The sequence below is a fragment of the Pollachius pollachius genome (assembly GCF_949987615.1).
Source record: "Pollachius pollachius genome assembly, chromosome: 13".
In the NCBI taxonomy this organism is placed as follows: domain Eukaryota; kingdom Metazoa; phylum Chordata; class Actinopteri; order Gadiformes; family Gadidae; genus Pollachius; species Pollachius pollachius.
Window position 1 is genome coordinate 19,382,502 of NC_136946.1, and position 19,287 is coordinate 19,401,788.

A 19,287-nucleotide genomic window follows, 5' to 3' on the forward strand; every position below is an offset into this window, starting at 1 on the left:
AAATAAAACACTTATACTGCACATTGGTATAGTGTTCTTATTTATTTGGTTCTAAAAAGCATTTGCTTCGTATGTACAAATCAAAATGGGTGCTATAAGCCTGGATTTGTCTGAGGAAAACATACATGCATGCAGGCATGTATGTGTGAGGCAACTGGGTATCATTCAGTCAGAAAGTTATGTAAAGCAGAGCAGTAATGATACAGAAAAACAAGAACACAAAGGCTGTCTTCCTTAATTATTTCACCACAGTGGAGGTTATAGCAACTACAGTTACTGGCTTTCAACCTATGAAGATCGGAAGAGCCTCATTTCCTCATAATAAACTCACAGCATGCATGTCAAGATGGGACACAAATCATACAGACTAACAAGTAAATCAAGTTGGGATTTACAAGCAACTTTGAATAATATATACAATGCAAACACACTCCTCCCAGTTTTTTGTGTAAAATATAATCCGAGACATTTATTTCCTTCCAGAGCACTTCATCCAAGTTAATCCAAGTTAATCAATCTTTTGAAGGCCTTTTTCATGTTGTATAAAACCAGACTCCCCGACCCCTATGTCTAACCACCACATCACTCTTAATCAACCATGAGCAACTTATGAATGCAACATATGATCCCAACTGGAAAAATACTGAAACTCTTGAATTAACGCATACACACACAACATTGGGCAAGTCATAGAATGGAACAATAAATACAAAAATATCTTAACGCCATCATTTTCAGCATCTCAAGGAAGCCACCCTCACTTGGGACCAAACAAGGTTAAACTCAATCAGAATCCTACAAAAGGTCTTAAAGGTAGGAGGCAGACCTCTGAAGTATTAACAGTTACTTATGTATTACTTAAAGGGGAAAAAACAGCTGGGAAGTGGAAGGAAACCCTCTGACTTGATGTATAGGCCTTTCTCTCATTGTGATTTGGAAAGAAGAGCCCAGGTATCCCTGACGAGAAGAGGGGAGGACAGAGGGAATGTGGAGAATATTAAACATTGATAACAGGGAGGTGATTCGATCAGGGAGTGTGACATGGATAGGTCGAAATACACAGGGGGGTTTGAGGACAGCAGTTTGTGGTGGACTTTCAGCGAGTTCCTGGGAGGTTGCTAAGACGAGACCGTAGCTCCTTCCGGACCTGGGTTACCCGTGCCAACTTGCGTTTATATTCCTGAAAAGTGGAGAATGAAAAACATTGCATTAGCTTTCAAAAAGGGTCATAGGTGAATGTTGACACATATTTTTGGTTTCTAGTCATTTCTAATGTTGGGTGCCAAATGGAAGTGCACCAGCATGAACACAGAGTAACAATAAAGTGTATTAAACAATTATTACCAGGGGTCATATATGAATGCTTATTTTGTGTTTTAATAAGCTGTTGTGGCCCAACGTATAAGTAAGTAGGACCTGTTTTACGAAGTATTTTACCAACCAAGATTGTGCCAAATTGAATTGCAGGTTCAACCAGTTTATTCTGATCAATCAACAGATCTGAGGTTATCAGAAAATAATATATTTTGGTTTATTTGCAAAATAATTGGAGGATTTGATCTATTGGTATATTACTAGACGGAAGTCAACAGCACATCTTAAACCTCATACTGAATATATTACGTAATAAATGTACTGATTGGCCGATTTTACACTTGCAGAAGTAGTTTCTTTATACTCTTGTGTGCCCTTGTCTCTTTTAGATCCACTTTTATTTCAAGTGCAAGTCCAGTTTTATAGTGCTGTGTTGCTTTGTGATAAAGATTAGTCACCCATGACAACCAAATAATATACATTAAATGATGTGTAGTGCAGGCACAATAAACGTCTTCAATCTACGGGCTCAGAAAGGTTCAGCTGAATTATGAACTTGTGTTGTAAATATAATAATTTATTCAGTGTCATCAAATCCTGTAGAGCTTTAGACTATTATGAACCATTGGAGTTATTTAGAATACAAGATATGCATGTTCCAGGGTCCAAAGACTCCTATCCATCCCCTTTAAGGATCCAACTTTTTCCTTCCATTACAGGTTTCTTGCCAAGCGGCAAATTAATTAATCATCAAAAGGGAAAGTAACTGCATGTAGGGATGTTTACCATGCGCTTATACCATATGCATAAAAAATGCCAAAGCAAAATAACAGCACTCACAAAAATGTTTTTATTTTTTTTATCTCCCGTTTTTATTATTATTCTGGTGAATACATGGGAATTAGGTATTAACTGAAGAAACAGTGTCAGGTTGGTGCGCTCCTCTTTCTGTGGACGAAGGGCTGGACAGGTTAAAACACTCAGAAGACGGTCAGTGGGAGAGCAGAAGCCATGCGCCCCTAAACGTTAGGCAAAAAACCCTGCAGTTTGCGCATTGGCCTCTACTTACCACGTGGGATGGATCTGAAAACAAGGAGTTACATTACAGAGAATGGATTGGGGCTGAACGGCTCAGTAGTGAGGCGATACCCAAACTGGTTTGACCGGAGAGAGCACCCACCCTCAATCTCCTCCACCATAAATCTCAGGTTGCATTGCTTAGCCACCTAATCCAATCCCCTTCACAGTCCGCTCACACAGCTATATAGCACTATTGACCAACACGTGCACTATCTGACTACAGTCGATACAATAGAAATAAAAGGGTGGTCAGACTAGATGAAATCAGATGAAATGATAAGATAAGAAAGAGGACACACACACACACACACACACACACACACACACACACAGTGTGGGGCAGGGATGAGTTTACGCACTTCTAGTTTCTGCTCGTTCTGAGCCAGGCCGTCCTTCTGGCTGTGCAGGAAGAGCGTGAGCGTACGCATCAGCTGCCTCCGGTCATCCACCTCGGCAGCCAGGCGGCCGCTGTAGTCAGCCAGCAGCATGCAGGCCTCCTCCACCAGCCCAGAGAGCCGGTCCCCCGACTCTTTGTCTGTAACGCACGCACCACAGAGTAGCAGCAAACGGCTTTGGTCACTACATTTAAAAAAAGGGGATGATCCCATTAGTGAACCCCTTTCCCAAGTTAGTGGCCATTGCTGTTTGTCTGGCAGCCTGCTTTGTCTAAAAGTATAACAGGGTCCCTGTTTGATCACTAGGTGTTACTCGCTTCAAAACCAACAATTTCAAACCACACATGGCAGTTTCCACCCAGACATGTGAGAGATAGATAGATCATCCTAGCCAGTGGACTGTACCATCAATCAGGCATACACACCTCGTGGTAAAGTAGTGGTCCATACTTTCAGAGATATTGAAAAAGTTGGGTCACCTCCTGTGTGGCTTCCTATGCTAGGTCAGGTGGTTTAGTGTAACATTGGAAAAGGTAGGAGATCCCAATCGTTTTTTCCAAGCACCAGATTCCAAGATGAATCAATTAATGACTTAACTAACAAAACAATCACCACGATGCTGCTACAACTCTCCCTGGCCCCTGACAAGAAATGTACTTCCTTTCCATTTTCAGGTGAATAAATGTGTATTTGTAAGCATATTTAGTAAACAATTGTATGCTTTAAGCGATCCAAGGTGAAATATGCAAATAACACGAATGCATGCGATGCAAATCGACTTGACAGGAGAACACTGAACTAGCAACACATTAAAAGAAACCTTGAAAAATAAAAAATTGAATGTTTAATTAAAACCCACATTAAAAGATAAGCAAAGGGGTACTTCTTTATATCAAATGCCCCTGATGCTGTAAGACAAATAGACCAAACCGGTGACGAGGTATTCAGCGCAGCCAGCGCCCCCATTCCCCCCCTGAATGAATTGTGAGGTCGGGAACAGCTGGCAGTGACCCCGGTGTGAGTGCAGCGTCAGGGTCATCATCATCATCATTATCATCATCATCATCAGGTGTCCTACCCGTGATCCTGTGGAGCAAGGAGGCGTCCTGCACCTCGGCCGGCAGCGATGAGATGCGTTTCCGCAGGGCCGAGTCTCCAGAGGCGGCGTTCTCCAGCTCCTGCAGCGCCCGGATCAACTCCGCCGTCTGAGACCGTGTAGAGACATGTCGTTTTACTCAACACAACCCCACCAACAACGCTTTGTTTGTTCTGTGTGGCCTAATGTACGAGTAAGTAGCACTGGTTTTACGGGGCATTTTATCAACCAAGATCGTGCCAAAATGAATTGCAGATTCAACCTGTTTCGTCTGATCTATCAACAGATGCAAGGTTGTCAGAAAATACTATATTTTGGTTTCCTATTTGCAAAATAATTGAGCAGAAAGGAAGAGGATGATATCTATTGGTATATGACTAGAGGAGGAAGTCAACAGCACATCTTAAACCTCAGACTTAATATATATATATATATATATATATATATATATATATATATATATATATATATATATATATATATATATATATATATATATATATATATATATATATATATATATATATATATATATATATATATATATTACATAATAAATGTACTGATTGCCCAATTTTACACTTGCATAAGTTATTTCTTTATACTCCTGTGTGCCCTTGTCCCTTTTAGAACCACTTTTTTTTCAAGTGCAAGTCCAGTTTTATAGTGCTGCGTTGCTGTGTGATAGAGATTAGTCGTCCGTGACAGCCAAAAAATACACATTAAATGACATGTAGTGCAGGCACAATAAATGTCTTCATTAATTCATTAATCTGAATTAGGAACTTTTAAACATAATCATTTATTCAGTGTCTTCGATCCTGTAGAGCAGAGTACTTTGTTCTAGAATGTACATTTAATTTTGTCTATTATTTATGTCTTTGTAGTGACGCTAACCAAGCATTTACTCACCACACTCGCTGTACATAAATAAGTACTGTCTGATAACTGGAGGAAGTGTGGAGTCGCAAGGCACCTGTGGGGGCTCTTCTGTAGGAGAGCTCTGGGAAGCAAAGTTGTCCTCCTCGTCCATCTGGATCTTTTCATAGGACCTCTTCTTAGCCTTTTTCTCTCCGTCTGCAAGACCAGTCAAAGAGGGAAAATTTGTTTAAATGAATAAGAAAGTATCATACAAAATTAAGAGTGAGTGTGTGTGAGTGTCCTTACATAGGACTTGCGACAGCTGGTCCAGGAGACTGTTCTCATACACGGCCCTCTCCTGCCAGATAGACAGCACCCGGCCAAGCTGCTTCTTAAAGCTCTCCTCTCCTTCCCTGCACAGAGAGGGAAACCCAGCGTCACCATCAGGTACAATGGAGTCTGAGTAGGACACGGTAGACGTTCCAGGACGACTATAGGACTTATAACAAACATGTCATATTTTCCTGCCATGCTGCAAACAAAGATGCATTCTGTGTATATGTTGAAAAGGAAGACTCAAGACCCCATCATGCAACCAGGGTGTGTGTGCCGGTTCAGCCCACCTGGACACATGTTTGAAGGCATCCACGATGATGGGTGCAAAGTCCTGGGTGAACTCTGGTCCTTTCCTCTTGCTGTTCTGGATGACATCGTTGGCCAGATAGACAAAGGTCAGCTTGCGTGACACCTGAGCTGTACACGCACACACACACACACACACACACACACACAAAACCCCCCCGGCTAATGAGTGATTTAAATTGGCAGAGCAGTTCATTTCTGGAGAGCATTTGCTACAAAAGATGCACTTGTGTCATGACACTGCAGAAACATTTACCAATCCTTAAGAAGAACCCACCCAGTGCACATGGTTCGTTCTACCTTGCTCACTGTGATTAAAGTAAAGGCTTTTGTTCTTTTTATTTGTGTTTTGACGTGGGCACGGTCTGATAATTTAGGCAAGGTTTGTGAAACCCTGGTAACCCTGGTTTTACAAATATCACAAACATTCTCAAAGCAACCAGACCAGACCAACCCAACCCAAATATAGGGGCATATGGCCTGTAAAGCCCTTTGAGATTGTATCTGTGATTAAAAGCTATACAAATAGAAGAATATTGATGATTGGCTAATATATCTAAAATATATTTATATTATATAATATTATATTTAAATATATATTTCTAACAATTACTATACCAGGTATAAGGATTCTTAAAGATCAGGGTTTCCCTTAGGAAATTTGAAGCTGTGGTGCTGAGAGAAACTATGTTGATGTAGGCGAGCACATGTGTGCAGGTGCAGAGATATTAAGGGTTAACCCAAGCCCCAAAAAATTAGAAGCCAACAATCTCAGGGACCAATTACAAACATCCCAAGAGATTAGGTGTGAGAAAGTCTATTGATAACCAAATGAGTCCCTTGAATGTTACTAGTTGGTAATATTTAACAATGTGTTCATTCTATGATACCTGATTCGTTTGTTTGAGAAGTAATTTTAATTTATGCAATTACAAAGATGTATTATTCTCTTTAAATCATATAGTGTGATGCTTTATGTCCATAATTTAACTTTAGAATGAGTGGATGGTGATGAAGCAATACTTAATTGGTAATGTGATGTATGTTGGGGGGGGAGAGAGAGATAGCAGATACGTTCGCATGCTTGTATTTATGAGCTGAGAAGAAGTCTGATTCATGTATTCGCTATAACCTACCTTTATATCGGACGTGCCATTTGTATCTATATTACCCCGTAAATCGGAAAAATAGGAAACCCAAACGCCGAAATATTACTATATTTCGGCGTAAGAATATTATCACGTAAGAATTGGGAATTAACCAAACAATACCCTTTTAATAGTGAAGTAAAGGAAACACATCTTATTGCACAGATCGGAATATAACCGAACATGTACTACTCCAAACCCTAAGCAGGGAGACGTTAGGGACCGACTTAAATGCAAACAACACCTTAATAAACTGGAGCTGACATGAATATATCATTGTAAACAATAAGCTTGTATTTGCCTTTTCGATCTTCAACCCGCTGACCAAACACGATTACGACTAACTACCGTAGAGATAATCTTTTTGCATGCATGCAAATATTAGGTGTTAAGGAAATCAACGCTCGGTAACCAAAACATTTAAAAACACACCAGACCACAGACCCACTAGCACAATGCTACCTAGCCAAGTGAGCTAACTTGTGAAAGTACACCAGAGCACCAGGTGGACAGTCCGAAAGGGTTGTTGTTGCTCAAAAGAGTAGGCGCATGCACCAAAACAAACAGTAACGTTCACTGTACCTTTTTTAAGTTCGTTGAGCCAGACGGTGACAATAGTTTGGGAGTGTTTTCTGTGGTGTATGAGCCACAGTGACAGGGTCTGCACACTTTGCTGAGAGTTGCTAAGCTCCGATAGTTTCTTCTCTAGAGCAGCCTCGGAAAAAGCTGACATTTCGACGAAAAAAGACCAGGTTACCGGAGGCTGGTGGAGCTACAGCGTTTATGCGTCTCCGAGGTGTACAAACTCGATTAGTTATTGTTTATTTCTGCCTCCTTTTGCTGCACTGCGAGCTTTATGTCAGCTAGCAAATAACTAGCAGTTCAAGCACTGCCTCTGCTCGGTGTAATCGTGTTAGCGTCCCTGCTGCCTTGCATTGCATACTGGGTGAAGTGAGGATCCTGGATTATGGCGTTATCCCGGGAGGCCTCAACGCAAGTTCCGGTATTTTACTTCCTATGAACTGTGTGCGCCAGTTAACAGTCCCTGGAGCAAAAATAATTGGAACTTGATCCGAATAAGGAGTAGTGTAATAATTATAGAGTTTTTAAGACATTTTTGACAAAGCAATATCCGAAACGTGTTACGGAAACGAATATCCCTCTATAAGAAGTCCCTCCCTCTCCCCACTTAAACAAACCCATTTAACCAAAAGGCCCGCCCTCTCTCTCGCCAATCAAGCTCATTTGGAGAATGCCGTTCGTGTCTACCCGTCAGAGAAAGCCTGTGAACGAGGTTTACTTGCACAGCAGAAACAATGCGGAAGAGGAGTGCTTACGTTTATTTACTGTCGACAATGCAACAATGGGTTGCATTCTGCAGGGTGTATGCATCTCATCTTCGATTAAGTCTATAACCTCGATCATAGACCCATCTAAAGGGCTCTTTATGTTTCCACGTTCACGCAACGCAAGGGGGTTACGGACCCCTTACGTCCTTGCGGACCCCCCTTGGGTCCACCTCAAGGGCCGGACGTGCGCCTCCCAAAAATTGTAACATTCCGTCGATGCGACGCCGCATCAAGGGTTGTGATTGGTCCGCTTACTAAAACCCGACGCAGAACCATAAAGGTTCACGACTGCGTCGAAGCGTCTGAATGGTCATTGTGTTACGGGAAAGTGGGGCCATACAAAGGCCTTAAGATAAGCCTGTTAATTTGCTGCATCTGTCAGGAAAATATTCCCATTGTTCACAATTATGATTTAGCTATTTACCCTTAGATAAGTGAATTATTTTGTCTTTGTGTGTGTGTGTGCGCGCACGCGCGTTAGGTTATAGGTGTGCGTTGACAGGTGGATTGGTTGTCTCTTGTGAAGTGCGCGAGATTAAGGCGTCTGCTAAAGCCCTTTCTTGCTAAGGATTTGTTAAAGCTCAAAAACAAAATTTGGGGATCTATAGGCCCATTATAAGTTCCTATTTTGGGGATGTATAGGCCCATGAGTTCCTATGGGGGGATGTAAAGGCACATTAGAAGATCCTGATGCCACATAAAACCCCAATGGATCCCAACATGTATTTATTTGGATCTAGGTGGATGTCAATAGAGGCAGATTTTCAAAACGGCTTGTAACGGCTAATCACAATCATACCTGGTGGTATAAAATATATATGGTGTTGTGTGTTAGTCAGATGCCTTAGAAACATGCCAGATAAAATTATCCAACAAATCATGTTGTTTAAGAGCCTGGAAGAATTTCAAATAACTTGTACAACATTCATGGAATTCCAACATTCTCTCACTCCCTAAGACTGGGGTCCCTATATTTGCTCAACTGACCCAGAATACCCTTCCAATCTCACCAGGGCACCTATCCATAAAACCTTCAGAACATATGATATTCTAAATGCAAGTGTTCAATATTTATCTCGTTTATTAGGGTATTTATTTTCAATGAAATGAACTGCTGCCGATGTAGCATGGGCGCCATCTTGTGGTTGCAGGAACCATCACTAGTCAGAACACCTCTCACCAATATGCAGGAGGGGGCGTTCCAACTGTCTGATGTAGACATATTTTTATGATACCATTTCATTTGTCTCAGCAAATCAGAACTACATTGAAACCATAAAACAGGTTGAAACCAGATTCTAAAGAAAAGGACCATAGGACAGCTGTTCCAAAAAGTTTATTTTATTTTGTTCACCCAACATTGACTTGTGGCGATTTTGGATCAACATTTGGGTAAAATAATTAACAGGATATCAATCATTTATAAAAATAAAATAAAAATGTTTTTCACACACATAAACTTGTCAAAAAGTAACACTAACAGTAATATTAACAGCTTATACAGTGTGTAAAGTGATTTTTTTTTCATTTGAGTCTTCAAAAGATTATCATTGAATATAAATGGTAAAGAAGAATTGAGATCTGGTAACAAAGATAATACTTATTTCAACAATATATTTTGTATCACAAGCCCTTGTGTTTATATACCCTTTGTTCTTTGAAGAAATAAAAAAACAAGTGTTTGAACAGGGACACATGTGATGACAATCCCTTCTACTTTGCATTGTAAATCGTTATGGCCAATATCCCATTGTCCTTAGCCAAACCATATTTCCTGAACCTGAAAAAACACCAAAAAATAAATCCTAACTTAGGACCGCCGCTGGCCTCCAGGGGTGCAGTAGTAAAAAGTGACGGTAGGCTTTGGGCCGACAAGGCTCATTTCTGGTTGGTCGTCATGAAATACGGGGAGCGGGCGGGAGGACAGAGTCCTTGGGGTCACAACACCAGCCCCCGTAAGGCTGGAGCCAGGGTGGCTAATGCCGTCTGCAGGGGGCCGAGCGCCAGAAGCCTGTGGGGGGTTGTGTTGGAGCAAATATGTCTGTGCATCAGCAATGAACTGCAGATTCTCCTGAGGGTAAGGCTGAGGGTAAAAGCAGTCTTGTGAGGGACTTGGTTTGTACGTTTCAGCTCTGCTGCCCTGTGTCGGGAGGGCCCAACCTGGGACAAACTCCGTCTGCGCTCGGCGTCCGATGACGACAGGGATGGTCTCCTCCACGTCTGTGCATCGGACTTCAATCTGGCGCGGCGGTGAGTCTGTGAGCGGCAAGTGTGGCGTCTCAAACAACGTAATTGTCAGCGGGCTAAAGTCCACGTTTGACCACGATGCCAGGGGCTCCTGTGCCAGGGGCTCCTGTGCCAGGGGCTCCCGTGCCAGGGGCTCTAGGGCCCGGGGCTCCAGGGCCAGGGTGCCCGGCGGTGTGCTGGACGTTGGGCTGGACTGTGGCCTGGACGGTGTGCTGACAGCGGCCGAGTTGGGCAGGCTGAAAGACGCCCTCTCCAAAACGAACGCACCTTCAGACATCGGCATGCTTACCTTGAAAACTGGATCGGTTTCCTTCCTGGTCCTCCGCTTCTTGGCCGCCCGCTCTGACCCGGCCTCGGTGGCATCCTTCCGGGTCGTCAGTTGGTGGAAAGCGTCTAAACCTTTTAAGCTAATAGTATTCTTCTGCCGAGCAGCGCTAGTCGACTCCTCGCTGTCAGAGAATATTTGTATGCCTAGAAAAATGCAGACAAAATGCAAAAGCGAGAGAACGCATCCGCATACAGATCACATTCGTTAAGAGGATAAGGGAGAAAACACAAAGAGAGGAGTGGGATGTTAGGCCCTGCAGGCTTGGTGGAAGGGTCCGTTCAATTTAAATGAATTTGCAGCTGAATAACAGATCATCAGAGCACACGACACAATATTCAACACGCAAGGGAAAGGTGTAAACGACTTCCAAGCCAACTCTATAACAAGGATCTTCTTGTGGAGAGACGAAGTGCGTTGGAACGACAGGACGGAATGACGTTGCTGTATTCCCCATGAAAGGACAGGCCGGGTGAGGAGGCATTGGTACTTACACCAGTGGTAGGTCTTATCACTCAGTTGATCACACAGATGTGTTGGCCACTCCAAAACCTGTGGTACATGATATTGTTCCCAAAGAAGGAATTTATCGGTCAATAAACCTGTCTGAATGGGTTAGGACGGACCCTTGCTGTTCACACACAGTGAGTGGGTGAATCAGAATGACCCAACATGATGATGGTGATGATACCTTGTACTCTCCTCTCCCCTCTATATTTTCCACCCTCAGGGCCACTGACTGCAGGAGCTCCTTCTCACCATTCAGGCCTCCCATCATTGCCTCCACACATTCAGGGTAAACCTCCATCTACATAAAAGAAATAGGTAATCATTGGACACTGCAGAGGAATATTTTAACATAACCTCTTTAATCAAATAAAGAGGTTTTTTTTAGTAAACTGCTTTTAACCACTGGGTTGGCCCTTGTACTACGTTTAATGGACATGGACATTTCGACCAAGGTCACTTTGGTTCATCAGTGTGAAAGTGAGGCCTCCTCCTTATGGCTCATCTAGCCATGTTATCACTACATGGCCTTGACGCCACTCTCCCCCCCCCCCCCCCCCAAACTGTCACGGGAGTGTTCAGTTTCACAACGTGATAAGACCAGGGAAACGGCTGAGAGATGATCATAGTTGCGAGTCAAGCTTTTGCTGTGATACAGGGAAGGGAACATACACTACCGTTCAAAAGTTTGGGGTCACTTAGAAACGTCCTTATTTTTTAAAGAAAAGCCCTTTTCTTTTCAATAAAGATAACATTAAATTAATCAGTCTAGACATTGTTAATGTGGTAAATGACTATTGTAGCAGGAAACAGCTGGTTTTGAGTGGAATATCTACATATGTGTACAGAGGCCCATTTCCAGCAACCATCACTCCTGTGTTCTAATTGTACATTGTTTATCTTTTCGTGTTAAAAGGCTAAGGGATGATTAGAAAACCCTTGTACAATTATGTTAGCACAGTTGAAAACTGTTGAATTTAAGTGGGAGTTTTCATTGAAAACACGAGATTTGTGGGTGACACCAAACTTTTGAATGGTAATGTAAACCGACCAGGTAGTTGGAGATATGCGAGGGACTAGTCAGGTGAGCAATGAAGTCGTCTGGGTCGGACTTGACGCGGCAGCATTGACACAAGAAGCAGGACGGGCTGCCATCGTCCTTCCTCCTACACTCCACCACACAGTCCAGACCTGTAGGGAACACAAGCACCCGCCTTCACTTCACTACTTGTTCTGCTGCTGCGCTACATCACTGATGAAATCATTTAGGGGGATTTCACAGCAGCATCCATTACAAGTCATCGAGTTTGTATGTGCACAGGTAAAAAAATAAATAAAAAAGGTGAGTTACTAGTGTAACGCTGTCCTTCATAGTGACTGCGTATACTTTGTCATCATGCAACTTGGCTCACCAATAACCGTGTGGCCGTCCAGGATGTGGCCCCTGCTCTCCGATTGGACAAAAGGCTCGGCTGACTTTGCAAGAGGCAACTTCAAAGTAGTCGTGTCCGCGTCGGACATAGCTTTGTTCGTCTGTGATGGGACACTGGACTTGGGGTGCTGTACTGCGGCGTTCCGGGACTTGACCGGGCACTTCTTCGGGGACGACTTGACTCGACGCGAGTCCAGTTGGACCGCGCCGTTATCGACATGGGTCTGTGTGAGCTCCGATGGGTGAGGAGACCTTCTCTCACCCGTCCGCTCACACCTGATTGCATCCATCTGAGATACCGCTGTGGAGGGGGAGAGGTGGAGCCAAACGTCTACATTATTGTGGAATTCCACAGTGAAGTTTCCATCACGTTTATAGCGGGAGGAGGGTGAGCTGTCGAGGAATGGGTGGAAGCTTCTAGAAGGCTTCCTGACACTGACCACTTGCCGCACTTTTCTGTCCCATCTCCTTGAAAGTAAAGGCATCCAACTGCAGCACCTGAAGTACAGAGGGACAGCAAAACGTAGAAAATATAAATAGTGTAAAAAATTATCTCTATTTAGGGTGTTGAAAGGTATAGGGGTTACGGCTGGGTCGTTGAGCCAACAGCCAATCATTTTATTTTCCTTTTTTTCTTTGAGTGGAGTTGATTGCCCATCATCAGTTTAAAATAGCAAAAAGGCATTAACAAAGTCTACTGTAATGCTGGAAAGCCTGGACCTTAATTCCAATAACATAAAAAATATATTCTACCACTTCTAATTCTACCACTTTAACACCAACCTTCACGATGCCCGGTCCATCCCTCTTCTCCAGCACGCTGGCCATCTCCATCAGGGGCCAGGCCAGCTTGGAGACGTCCACCGTCTGGCCCCACCCTACCGCCAGGTCAGGGTGCCGGGCATTCTGTCAGAATCAAGCCCAGTGAGAGGGGATCTTACACAGAAAGTCAACAAACCAAAGCACTTCATTTCGGTCAATGCGACCAAAGGGTCCCTCTGTTTGTCCCTTTGTTACAAAAGGACAACCAAATCACCTTTGTCCTCACCGGTCTAGCCGAAGCCCTGCGGGACAGCCGGAGTGAATCATCAGACACGGTTCAAATTACACCTCCGAGTTAATATCCTAAGGTGCCAACAGCTGTCGGACCACAGACACATTTTTCAGTCTAGTTTAGACTCAATCTTTGTAGCCAGGAGATGTAGCCTGGGCCAGGCTGTGCCTTCGGTAGTCCTGTCCTATGAAGACTCCTAGCTAGGTCCTGCAGATGTGAGATGGTCTAGAAAGGCTGTGGCCTTATGTAAGGTTATCGTAAAGACAACACCCCCCCCACCCACAGGCTCCTCCTACTCACAATGTAGCGGTATCTGTGGAGAGACCCCATGATGTGGTTCCGGACGTCTGACCTTTTCATGCGACTCTGGCACACCTCGCACAGGTAGAGGGCCTCCTGACTGCATGAGCCCACCTTCACGCATTCTGTGACACTGTCGAGGCCTGCATGATGCAAGAACACACACACACACACACACACACACACACACAGTAAGGTACTTAGCATGGTGGTCCCTCATTGAAATGCACGTGTTGAATCTCAATGAGAACCCTTAAGAAAGAACAGCACAGTTAAAGGAGATGTGAGGGTACAGACCGATGATGGGCTGTTTTCTGGTCGGGTTGTCCAGATAGGGCTTCAGGGATTGGTAGAGCAGGCTTTCGTTAGGCGGCCCTGAACCTGAGACACGCCACCAAACAACAAGTGGGTTTAATGAGAAAGGTTGGTTCAAGGTGTACATGTTTGTACACCTTTTGATGCTTTTCACTCTAAATCATGTACACCTAGGGATTCTAAGCAGACAGTCCTCTGAAGGGAGCGCCTCCTTCATGTTTACTTAGTTGACCACTAAAGCTGTATCTCACTATATCCAGCTGACCTCATTCTTTTTTTCTTTTTCTCATTCCCCCCCCCCCCCACACACACACACACACACACACACACACACACACACACACACACACACACACACACACACACACACACACACACACACACACGATTTAAATGAGGAGCACACAATTAATTGGATATTGAATGTACAACAGGGCTTGTAGACCCGAAAGATACAAAATTACTACAATCAAACCATTTACAAGAGCCCGTTATTCAATGCTTAAAAGACCCAGGGAGACTCGCCTTTACCTGTCCATTCTGGCTGCATGCCGTCTACCAAGAGTCTCTTCGCTGGGTTTTGAAGTCGATCAGTGGGCTGGGAAATCTGATTGATGGGAATAAATGAAATTATGGTACTGAAGTGGTCAGTGTTCTGGGGACCACGGTAGAGGAGGTCAAGCAAAGCAGAAAACCAAACCTGGGAGCCAAATGTGTTGAAGCGTACACACAGTGAACAGTGAACAATGCCAAGACGAACAAGTCAGGACGTCCAGAAGGATGCCTGGAATATCCTCAGATAAGGAGGATATTCATGTAGAACTAGAAATCAACTATTTTAAGAGATGTCGGGCAGAACAAATGACCAATTAGCCAGCGTGGTCATTGGGTTGGGGTTGGATGGTATGGGTGATGTAATATACGGAGGAAATATAATTATTATCTTGCCTACATGACTGAATCAGTGTGTAAAAAGCAAAGTCAACAAAGGCACACATTCCGAGAGAGAATCACGTGACGCATCACTCATTAACACCCCTGTGATGAACCGTGGATGGATCGCTGACTTCAAGTTAGCCCCTAAAAACTGAAATCCCCTCTATATGAGGCTTATGTCATCCAGAGAGGAGGAGACAGGGAGGGCTTTATGACACAAAGAGGAAAGGAGCCCCTTGCGGTCTTTCTCTCATGTTACATATACTGACTTGTTTATGACTTGTATGTTAAGGTTTACTAGTTATGCTACAGTTAGAGTCAAACACTGCCTTCTTATGAATGTATTACACAATCAAATACTGAGGTATTGTTGCCAATAAACACATGTGGTTTATTACTTTTGTTTTATATTGGTTTAAAAATAAAGGAGGATGAGGAGAAGGATGATCAGTAAGTATATTCTTTCATTAGTGGGGAACAGGGGTGGGGGACACAGGTGAAGTGCCTTATTCCTAGGCCCGTTGCATAGGGTGTTGCAGGTGGAATCCACACCTTTTGGCAATACAACCTGAACTATGGCAGAAATGTAGTCTTACATTCAATGACAATATGTAATTATTATCATGCCTACACGTTACATGAAGCTAATAAGTGTGGAGAAACATTGAGTAAAGAGTACCACTCTTCCCAAAGCACAGTTGTAGGATTCCACCATTAATGCTGTCGAGGTGAACGAGTACAGTGGCTTTTGGAACAACCCAGAGCTTGACATGTTTAATATACAGTATATAGATACTATAGCGCAAATAATGGTGGAGGCCAAAGTTGCGGGCCCAGAGATACAGTCAATCTCCACTTAAGGGAATATATGGGATGAGGTAATGACGTATGGATGGCGTACGTGCAGATTGAAGATATAGGTAGGGGCCCAGCAGTGGCTCTTCAGTTCTTTGTCAAACCATCCTCGGCTCTCTTCTTACTTGCTCGCGAGTAATAATAAAGTCTTTATCTTTCATGCTTCAGTCTTCTCGAACTATCTTATTTTGTTGAAGTGTTAAATGCAGTTTATCTACCACAGAACCCTGATCTTAAACAGGAGTTCCTATGCAAACCAACTCATGATTTGTTGTTACTTCTTTGCAAGAGATAAGAAAGACTTCATTCTTCCAACTTTGGCTTTCTCTATCTCTCGTATTTTGTTCAAGCGTGTTTATCCACGACAGTACATTCTTCAAAATAACCCTTTTTTCTTATCAATTGTAATGCTGTCCCTCCATTCTGACCTCTGTTCCAACCCATGTACTCCTCTAGTCACTTGGAGGTGTTTTCACAATCAGGGACTTTGCAAATAGCCTTGCCCCTTCTAGGGTTGGTTCTACCAGTAGCTAGGTTGTCATCATTGGTGGTCACCTGTTGTACACAAGCTCCTCCCCTAGGTGGAGCTGAAACAATTACATTCTTTTCTGTGAAACCATTATTTCTTAAAACATAATATATTGCAGGAATTGTTCTGTTGTTCCAAAGTTTGGAGCTCTGCCTAGTAACTGGAAGCTGCTGGCTCTTGTGAGCATACGCTCTCTGATTTACCCAATGGGTTTAGGGGCCATTTGGGTTCCATGGTGAATATATTCTCAATGGTATGTGTACAAGGTAGATGTAACAAGGAACCCAGAGTCGGTTCTTTGTCCACTGTTGTGGCAATTTCTTTGAGATATTGCGTCTAGGACCATTGAGACTTCTAAATGCAAAAAAAGCACACAATAGTTGTAGACAATTAACATTAACCTATTTTAATGTATGCATACACTAGTCTCCTCTCTAGCAGAGTGTATGGGAGAAATTAACCATTACTCTTGATGTTAACGATGAGTATTATCAGGCCTATATATCATATAGATACATAAATAGTGAAAAGTAGCTAATCATCTGTTTTTCTATAAGTGGAACTTGACACGACGCCAGAGTCTGCCCCAAACCTATTTCTGGTGATCTGCCAGTGGATCAAGGGGTCAAGGTGTACTGACGTCAACATAATGTTTAAATTAGCTGCAGTTGCTGACCATTTACTTTAAAGGAATGTATGGCTGACCGGCCTTACCATAAAAGCTGATCTTGTTTGCATGCTGTGGGCGGTCATACCATATGGAGGATAGCTTGGTGTGTGAGAATAAAAAGAGGCCGGGATCTTATGATCGGCAGTGCTTTGCAAACTACTCGGCCTTGTTGTTGCTTGCTCAACAATAAAGTCTTATGTCATACTTGCTCCAGCCTCCTCGATTCCTTATGCTCTCTTAGTTAGTTGAAGTGATAGAATTCGGTTATTTTCTACCACAAGTGCGCCCAGAATAAAGGTTCACAGAGCTATTTAAACAGGTTCACCCCCTCCCCACATTGCAATTGTCAATGATCAAATCAGATAATGGTTAACTAAAGCACAGAATTTCCTGTGTTGTCATCAAGCAGAAGAATGCATAAAGGGATCCCTGCTCCCTTTCGACCGGTGTACCCCAGGCACAAAGGTTAATGTTAGATAACACTAGGAACAAGTAGGGTGGCTAGACAACACAAGGAATAGGAAACAAAGCTTATTGGTGTTTTTTCCATCACACCACCTGTCAAGCATCCTCTGGTTTCACAAAACAATGACCATGTATGGTTATACTGAACAACAAGATTGTGTTTTATTGCTTTCGGCCTGAGTTTATCGGCTTGGTGAGGCCTTTATATGGCATTCCAGTGATAGCACGAAGGACAATTATGATCCACATTCCCACAGCACTTTCAAACAGAACAGTGTCTTCCCATAATAACAATTTTTTATTTTTAATTTAATGATTACTAAATAATGAAAGAGAAAGAAAGCATTACTAGTGAACATAATAACCAACATTCAAATGCTACATGGCTTCCGGAATTGAGGAGCCAAGCTTAAGTAGTTTCGTAGAGAGCTAAATATGGTCGATCAGGAAATGAGTAGATTTTTCAAATATAGTTTTTTAAAGACAAACTGGTAACATGTTTATTGATGAAAAATATATACTGGAGGATATATGGCATTACACAAAATATATAGATCCAACATCGTTTTGATCAATACACATTACTTATTACAATTTGTCGTTAAAAACCTATGTTCGAAAAAGCTTCTCGTTTCCTGGTCGCTGATCACAGGCGGAGAACAGGAAGCAAACATCAGATTCGTGATGAAGACTAGTCGTCTATACGAGAATCTAGTCTTCAACACACCAACAGGAAGATGTGAGGTTAAACTGTTTTATGACGAGGAAACACCGACAGGTAGATCTGCGGTTTAAGTGGTTTAATACGATATCGGGCAGAGCGTCTGTCTAGGCTGGAGACAACGAGTCGACAACGTCGGTCATTAAGTCAACGTTATACGAAGTGTACATCAGAACATATTGTTATCCTATATAAAATCACCCGTCATGGGCTAAAGCGTGAGATAAACAAACAGAGGCATTAACTTCCTCAGTATGGCATGGGGCTGGTTGACTCACCGAAACGAGGTTGCATTCGCGGCTGTTCTTATAGGAAAGTCCTTAAAAAAAATAAAAATACGAAGGGTGAAAGGTGAACGAGGACGCTTTTCTAACCAACAACTTACTCTAACTACAGTGTGTTCTACTCCCGATATGATCCAACGTTTAACAAAGAATTGTAGTTGTGGGCTTGACACTTCTTCTTCAGTTTGAACGCATCACATGTAGCACTGCCGCCTACATGACGAGGGAGGAAGTACACCTACCATATGTCATACACATGAGGTCAATGGTCAATTGACCTGGTCAATGATTTGGCATTTCTCTTGTAGGCCATGTTTACATAAGTGAGACAGTAAAACGAGGGGAGCAGTATGGCCCTGCTATTTAGCGACGGGCAAATGCTGAGCTAATTCCTCTGTCCAGGTCACGAAAGACAGGAGGTTTATCATATCACAGAGTCAGAGCAAAGCTTTGGGGAAATTTCCACTACACATGGAACATGACATGTTGCTAGCCAAAAGGGTTCTCAATACTTTACTCAAACCCAATAAAAAAAGGCTTCCCTTCTCAACCCTTGCATATTAATTAAACCCAGAGTGGCACCACCTGAGTTGTGTTATTAAATTGCCCCTCCGCCTCAACCCACAGGTGTTGACAAAGCATGAATGGAAAAATAATTTCAAACCCTCATCTCATTTTCACACTTCTCCCGCTATGGCCAGTCGAGGATAAATACAATTCTAAACAAACTAAGAGAGGTCAAAGAGCCCAAGTTTGTAAGAT

General features: G+C 42.9%; 2 protein-coding genes across 3 annotated transcripts; both read right to left on the reverse strand.

Annotated features, from left to right (window-relative positions):
- Window positions 1-46: 46 nt before the first annotated feature.
- LOC307085084 (regulation of nuclear pre-mRNA domain-containing protein 1A-like) lies at window positions 47-7,428 on the reverse strand. Of its 2 annotated transcripts, XM_079749742.1 has the most exons (7): window positions 7,119-7,428; window positions 5,370-5,499; window positions 5,053-5,159; window positions 4,862-4,962; window positions 3,868-3,994; window positions 2,754-2,929; window positions 47-1,180 (listed from the first exon to the last, which is right to left on the reverse strand). In XM_079749742.1, exons 1-7 carry the CDS (start codon window positions 7,267-7,269, stop codon window positions 1,097-1,099), a joined length of 876 nt encoding a protein of 291 aa, XP_079605868.1. In that variant the 5' UTR covers window positions 7,270-7,428; the 3' UTR covers window positions 47-1,096. The 2 variants fall into 2 exon arrangements, with proteins under 2 accessions (XP_079605868.1, XP_079605867.1); XM_079749741.1 differs by lacking the exon at window positions 47-1,180 and having other exon boundaries at window positions 1,191-2,929.
- Window positions 7,429-9,206: 1,778 nt separating this feature from the next.
- On the reverse strand, window positions 9,207-18,709 carry LOC307085247 (uncharacterized protein). Its single transcript, XM_079749949.1, has 11 exons — window positions 18,520-18,709; window positions 14,597-14,672; window positions 14,048-14,131; window positions 13,751-13,893; window positions 13,180-13,302; window positions 12,837-12,894; window positions 12,377-12,697; window positions 12,016-12,155; window positions 11,149-11,265; window positions 10,952-11,009; window positions 9,207-10,603 (listed from the first exon to the last, which is right to left on the reverse strand). Exons 2-11 carry the CDS (start codon window positions 14,613-14,615, stop codon window positions 9,696-9,698), a joined length of 1,971 nt encoding a protein of 656 aa, XP_079606075.1. The 5' UTR covers window positions 14,616-14,672; window positions 18,520-18,709; the 3' UTR covers window positions 9,207-9,695.
- Window positions 18,710-19,287: the final 578 nt, after the last annotated feature.

Coding starts and splice junctions, on each gene's coding strand:
- LOC307085084 (XM_079749741.1), bottom strand. CDS start 7,269: ATGTCAGCTTTTTCCGAGGCTGCTCTAGAGAAGAAACTATCGGAGCTT. Junction 5,160..5,369: donor GCCTTCAAACATGTGTCCAG/GTGGGCTGAACC, acceptor CTCTCTGTGCAG/GGAAGGAGAGGAGAGCTTTA. Junction 3,995..4,861: donor CTACAGAAGAGCCCCCACAG/GTGCCTTGCGAC, acceptor ACACGGTCTCAG/ACGGCGGAGTTGATCCGGGC.
- LOC307085247 (XM_079749949.1), bottom strand. Junction 13,303..13,750: donor TCCACAGATACCGCTACATT/GTGAGTAGGAGG, acceptor TGATTCTGACAG/AATGCCCGGCACCCTGACCT. Junction 12,698..12,836: donor ACAGAAAAGTGCGGCAAGTG/GTCAGTGTCAGG, acceptor CCCCCTCCACAG/CGGTATCTCAGATGGATGCA.